The following is a 5,819-nucleotide window of genomic DNA, read 5'->3' on the forward strand; positions in this document are numbered from 1 at the left end:
ATGTTTTTTAGAGCCAGGCTGTAATCCCTTGAAAAAGAGCTTTACACAGAAAATGTTAACCTGAACTTGAATATGGCAGTACTGGTACAACAGCACAGAGTAGGAAGATCATGTGTAAAGCAATTGAAATGTAAATTCTAAAAATAATAAATACTGAAGTGTTTCTCAGAACCAAGAAAGCAGTTTCAGATTCATATTTAAAATTTGAAAAAAACAGACCTTTTTAATATATTTTGAAAACTGTGAAGCACTCTGGCCTCTTATAACCCAGTGTGTTTGTTTAATGTAGCATTGCTACTGTGTGAAATAACCCTGCATCATTATGTCAAAGTGTCGTAACTTTTTTCTCCCTAAATTGTAACCAGTTAAAGAACAGGATGAATGTGTATAGAGACTTCAACTCCAGAAACGGAAATAAATCATGACATAACCAACTCCAATGGGGCGTGACAGAATGACTGATGATTTAATGCTTCTTGAAGTTTTTGGTTTCCTTCCACAGGGCATGGTTTTAAAAATAAACAAAACGAGATAAAATAAATTAATTTATGTACACTTTACATACACTCTGTGTCACGTAGCGTTTGCAGCAACAGTAACAGAAATTGTTACAAAATAGAAAGTTACATGGCTGTTGCAGGTATTCAACAACCTACAACTTACAACAGTGTCATCCTGAGAGTGGTTAGCATAGTGATCATGTAAACATGCTTAGAAGCATTTACGGTGGACAATGGATGGGCCAGCTTCATCATATTCCTGTTTTGTGATCCACATCTGCTGGAAGGTAGACAGGGAAGCCAGGATAGAGCCACCAATCCAGACAGAGTACTTACGCTCAGGTGGTGCAATGATCTACAAGATTAAGCAGAGCTCTGATCAGTAAACAAGCCATATATGGGCACAGAAAACATTTTATGAATTACTACACATAACTTTACAACAACATGTTAAGTGAGGTGGAATAGCATTTCCCAAAGAGGGAGAGTTAGATGCACCCATTCAAACTGATAGTTTGCAAAGTGCTTTGAAGATCAGCAATGTTAAGTATTATATCTTATTCCACTGTACTTGTCTGAAAATAAGAGTCTTATCTGATTATATGAGTCAATAATCCATATAGTCAAATATACCTTGATCTTCATTGTGCTTGGAGCCAGAGCTGTGATCTCCTTCTGCATGCGGTCAGCAATACCAGGGTACATGGTGGTACCACCAGACATGACATTGTTAGCATACAGGTCCTTCCTGATGTCAATATCGCACTTCATGATGCTGTTGTAAGTTGTCTCATGAATACCAGCAGATTCCATACCTGGTAACATGAGGAGACAAAGGAATACAGAAGTAAGTGCACTTAATTCACCAGTGAAGCAGAAAGATCAGAAACACTGAAGGAAAGGGTTTTTTTGGAGAGAGGGGATTATATACCAATGAAGGATGGCTGGAAGAGGGTCTCTGGGCAACGGAAACGTTCATTGCCAATAGTGATGACCTGCCCATCAGGCAATTCATAGCTCTTTTCCAGGGAGGAGGAGGAAGCTGCAGTTGCCATCTCATTCTCGAAGTCCAGAGCCACATAGCACAGCTTCTCCTTGATGTCGCGCACAATCTCACGCTCAGCTGTCACAGGGAAAAACGAGATGTTAGAAGGCTGGAATGGGAGAGAGAGGAGCAAAGCAGCACAACCAGAGGTCAAGGGGAACGGGCAGGGACTCCAAAAGAGCATGCCTGCATGTTTTCTGGCTCTGGGGGAGATTGTGCAGAGTCAAACAACAATATGAATGGAAGGGGGGGGGGGGGGAATCAAAGCATGGTCCTTGATTTTCAACATGGAACATCAGATACAGATTTAATATTAAACACAGGGATCTATCAAACAGGACCACACTGAGCAAATACACACCAGGTCCCCCAGGCTCAGGTTGTGTCTATTAAGTACAAACCTGTACCAATTAACAGGCAAGTAGCTAAGTACAAGTGCCCATTGCACTGAGTGGTGACCAGTCATCCCTAGTTACACAAAGGAGTGCAGGTTTGCAGGATTTGGCCATCCCCATGGAAGTTAAACAAGTCAGCCTCGAGTGTGACCGCTGTGTGCTGCCGATCAGAGGAGATGGTCGGTGGGCAGGCTCCACTTACCAGTGGTGACAAAAGAGTAGCCACGCTCTGTCAGGATCTTCATCAGGTAGTCAGTGAGGTCCCGACCGGCCAAGTCCAAGCGCATGATGGCATGTGGCAGAGCGTACCCCTCATAGATGGGCACGTTGTGTGTGACACCATCACCAGAGTCCAGCACAATACCTGCGGGGGGTGGGGGGGGGGGGAGAGCAAGTGAGACTGAGCACCTCGCTAGGCCGACACAAGGCAAGGCTTGGGAAATGGTCACAAGGGAAGGAGCAATCCCTGCAGGACCTCATGGAGAAGGGGCAGGCAAAGTTTGTTTTTACTAGTGGCAACATCAGTCTAACGCAGAATTGGGGGCCTTCTGAGGGCAGGGGGGGTTCATGTCTCAGAGAGTCTATGCCAGTGGGTGGGTGCCCTCACTAGGTGAGGGTGGGTGTTGGCCTGTCTCAAGGTGGGCGACACCTATGCTGGTGGGTGGATGCCCCAGGGTGAGGGTGGGTGCTGTTAGAGGCCCTGAGGAGGCCCATTACTCTCACTCACCAGTGGTACGGCCAGAGGCGTACAGTGACAAAACAGCCTGGATGGCCACATACATGGCGGGCACATTGAAGGTCTCAAACATGATCTGGGTCATCTTTTCACGGTTGGCCTTGGGGTTGAGGGGGGCCTCAGTGAGCAGGGTGGGGTGCTCCTCGGGGGCCACACGCAGCTCGTTGTAGAAGGTGTGGTGCCAGATCTTCTCCATGTCATCCCAGTTGGTGATGATGCCGTGTTCAATGGGGTACTTCAGGGTCAGGATACCTCTCTTGCTCTGAGCTTCATCCCCCACATAGGAGTCTTTCTGACCCATACCCACCATGACACCCTAGAGAGGAACAAAAGGGGGTTTGGGGGCTTAACATCTCTCCGGGGAAGGAGGGAGAGAGTCACACGCTATCCACTCTGAGGAGTGACAGCCAGCTCAGGACAGAAGAGGAGAAAGCTCGCAAGTCACAGGGCACAAATCCTAGGGCAAATCCAGCCCATTGTAAGAGCAGCTATTGCAGTACAGGTGTGCCTGCATGGAGCACACTTGTACTACAACAGCACATTTGTGGGGCATTGATATATATATAAGCTAGTCTCATGATGGGAGGAAGGGTGATTGGGTCACAGCTGGTGTGACAGCAGGCAGTTGTAGCACAGCCGGCATATAAATTACTCAATCCCATTATGGAGATGGGGGTCAGCCCCTCCCAAGTGATTAAGGACTTTCCCCAGAAAGCAGGGGATGGTTTTTAAGCACTACCTCTGTGAAGCTGCAGTCCTGGCAGGGCTAGAAGACAGGGCATCATACCTGATGGCGAGGGCGGCCCACGATGGAGGGGAACACAGCCCTGGGAGCATCATCCCCGGCGAAGCCAGCCTTCACCAGGCCAGAGCCATTGTCGCATACGAGCGCGGTGGTCTCATCCTCATCACACATGGTGTCGGCTTTCTGGGGAATGGCAAGAAAATCAAACCACCATAAGAGCGGACAGGAGACAATGCAACACAGCAGTAGTCTCACCACTCATGATCCACTTTTTCACTCGGAGGGTGGTGAAGCACTGGAATGGGTTCCCTAGGGAGCTGGTGGAATCTCCTTCCTTAGAGGTTTTTAAGGTCAGGCTTGACAAAGCCCTGGCTGGGATGATTTAGTTGGGGATTGGTCCTGCTTTGAGCAGGGGGTTGGACTAGATGACCTCCTGAGGTCCCTTTCAACCCTGATATTCTATGATTATACTGTCCCAGAGGAGCCGGGCTCTCCCCCACCCACAGAAGGTGAGGGGTGAAGTGGGGCATGGCTTCAGAATGGGGCTGCAAGGTCCAATGGACATCTCAAAGGGTTTGATTTAAAACAAAAACTTCTATTCTACTTTAAAGTGGTTAATTAAAAGTCACATTTTAAACTCAAAGTAGATCCAGCCTTCCTTTCTATTTTAGAACTCTATTTTAAATCTTTATTCCATACAGTATGGGTTATAGGAAATTGTAAATTAGCTCAAAGAACTAATAGAATTAATCCACCACATACTCAATAAACTGCATTATTTATTACTTGATCCTCATTTTATCAAGTTTAGAGATTGTTACCAAGTAATCTGGTAGTTTTAATACATACAGTAATTATATTTGTGGGGGGTGTAAAAATTGTAATCTTATAATCATTTCCACTTGATTTAAAAATCTCATCAATCTGGAACACAAGTTAAAGTAGGTCATAGCTGCCAAGAGTATTTAGGAGAAATAATTGTAAACCTTTATCAGGATAACAATAGTAAGCCACAGTTTTAAAATAAAAGCCAGGGACTTTGATTCAATAACGTGGCAAAAACTGGAGACGAAGAGACAGGAGAGTAAACTTTAAAAAATTACTTTTCACATAGTTATTTAAGGGTTTTAAAAATTTGAAGCAATAAACGTGCTGGTTTCAATTGGATGGAATTAAGAAGATGCGATGTAAAAATATAAAGTCATCCAAGTTCAAGTACCATCTTGGATGGTACAAATAGTAAAATCCAAATAGTACACATCTATTGTACTGTGCTTTTCCTTAAAATCTGACTCTCCCCGGCTACAATAAAAGAGAAGACTGGCTCAACAAGAGCCACTTAAACTATTTCCCTGTTCATAACGATCAGTAACGAGTTACTAGAGAGGTAACGCGTGCCTGTTAGCATTCTCTCCCTCCACTCAACGCCAGCTCGGCTCCAGGGAAGCTGCGGGGAGCTGCCCTGCAGATCGGCCGCTGTCCAGGCAAGACGTGCTAATCTCTCGCTGCCTCGCCAGCGATCCGAGCTGTGCCCCCGCGTATAGACCCGATTCCCCCCCGCCCCCGCACGAGGGCCAGCCCGGCCCGCTCGCTCTCTGCAGCGGGGGAGGCTCCCGCCTCTGGGGGTTGGCGCTTTGGCTGCTCCCCAGACACTGTTTAGTCTCGGGCCCCGGCTGGGCGTTGGGCGGCGCGCCGCGCTCAATGGGCTTTGCGGGCTCCCCCGGCTCACCTCGGGTGGCTCCTGGCTCTCTGCTCCGGTTCAGGCTCCTCGCAGCTCTCCAGCTCGGTGGGCTGCCCGGCCCCGGCCCGGCTTTATAGAGCCGCCGCCGCCGCCTCCCCCGCCGGCCGCAGGAATGTCTCCCCGTCTGTCTCCATATTTGGGTGTTGGGCAGCGAGCGAGCCCGCCCGGCCCGGCCGGAGCCCCCCAGGTCCCCTGCGCTGCCGCGGGGCTGCCCAAAGAAGGAGCTCCTGGCCCGGGCCCAGGGACCAGAGGCCGGGCCGTATAAGGAGCGTCTGCCGGGCCCTCCCCGGCCCCCGCCTCGGGCCAGGGGAAGGGGCCGGGAGGGCTCGTGTCCGAAATAATCCCGACCCCGCGATACCCAGAAAGGAGAAAGCGGCGCAGGGCTGCCGGGTGGGAGCCCCCGGCCCGGCAGCGGCCGCAGGTTCGGGGCAGCCAGGGGGAGGCGAGCCCGGCTCGGCCCGAGGAAGAGGGGCTGAGAGCAGGGCCGTGGGACAAGGGGCTCGGACACCGGCCCCCCAGGAGCTAAGCGGCAGGTACCTCTCCAGTCACTTCCCCTGCGAGTTCCCCAGCGCGCACAGCCACGCTTCAGTCCCGGCCGCCTAGCGCACGGCACCGTGGCGAGCCACGCACATTTGTGTACGGTCTCTTTAAGTGGGC

At 49.8% G+C, this 5,819-nt stretch overlaps 1 protein-coding gene across 1 annotated transcript; it reads right to left on the bottom strand.

Moving 5' to 3' along the window:
• Nucleotides 1-440: 440 nt before the first annotated feature.
• On the bottom strand, nt 441-5,257 carry ACTA1 (actin alpha 1, skeletal muscle). Its single transcript, XM_054021769.1, has 7 exons — nt 5,151-5,257; nt 3,464-3,604; nt 2,668-2,992; nt 2,143-2,304; nt 1,432-1,623; nt 1,134-1,315; nt 441-855 (listed from the first exon to the last, which is right to left on the bottom strand). The coding sequence occupies exons 2-7, from the start codon at nt 3,590-3,592 to the stop codon at nt 712-714; spliced, it is 1,134 nt and encodes a 377-aa protein (XP_053877744.1). The 5' UTR covers nt 3,593-3,604; nt 5,151-5,257; the 3' UTR covers nt 441-711.
• Nucleotides 5,258-5,819: the final 562 nt, after the last annotated feature.

The sequence above is a fragment of the Malaclemys terrapin genome, chromosome 3 (genome assembly GCF_027887155.1).
Source record: "Malaclemys terrapin pileata isolate rMalTer1 chromosome 3, rMalTer1.hap1, whole genome shotgun sequence".
Classification (NCBI taxonomy): domain Eukaryota; kingdom Metazoa; phylum Chordata; order Testudines; family Emydidae; genus Malaclemys; species Malaclemys terrapin.

Excerpts from the sequence above, each read along its gene's own strand:
- ACTA1 (XM_054021769.1), bottom strand. The coding sequence starts at position 3,592 with ATGTGTGATGAGGATGAGACCACCGCGCTCGTATGCGACAATGGCTCT. Across the intron at positions 2,993-3,463 it reads TGGGCCGCCCTCGCCATCAG|GGTGTCATGGTGGGTATGGG; the intron begins GTATGATGCCCT and ends GTTCCTCTCTAG. Across the intron at positions 856-1,133 it reads CAAGCACAATGAAGATCAAG|ATCATTGCACCACCTGAGCG; the intron begins GTATATTTGACT and ends TTAATCTTGTAG.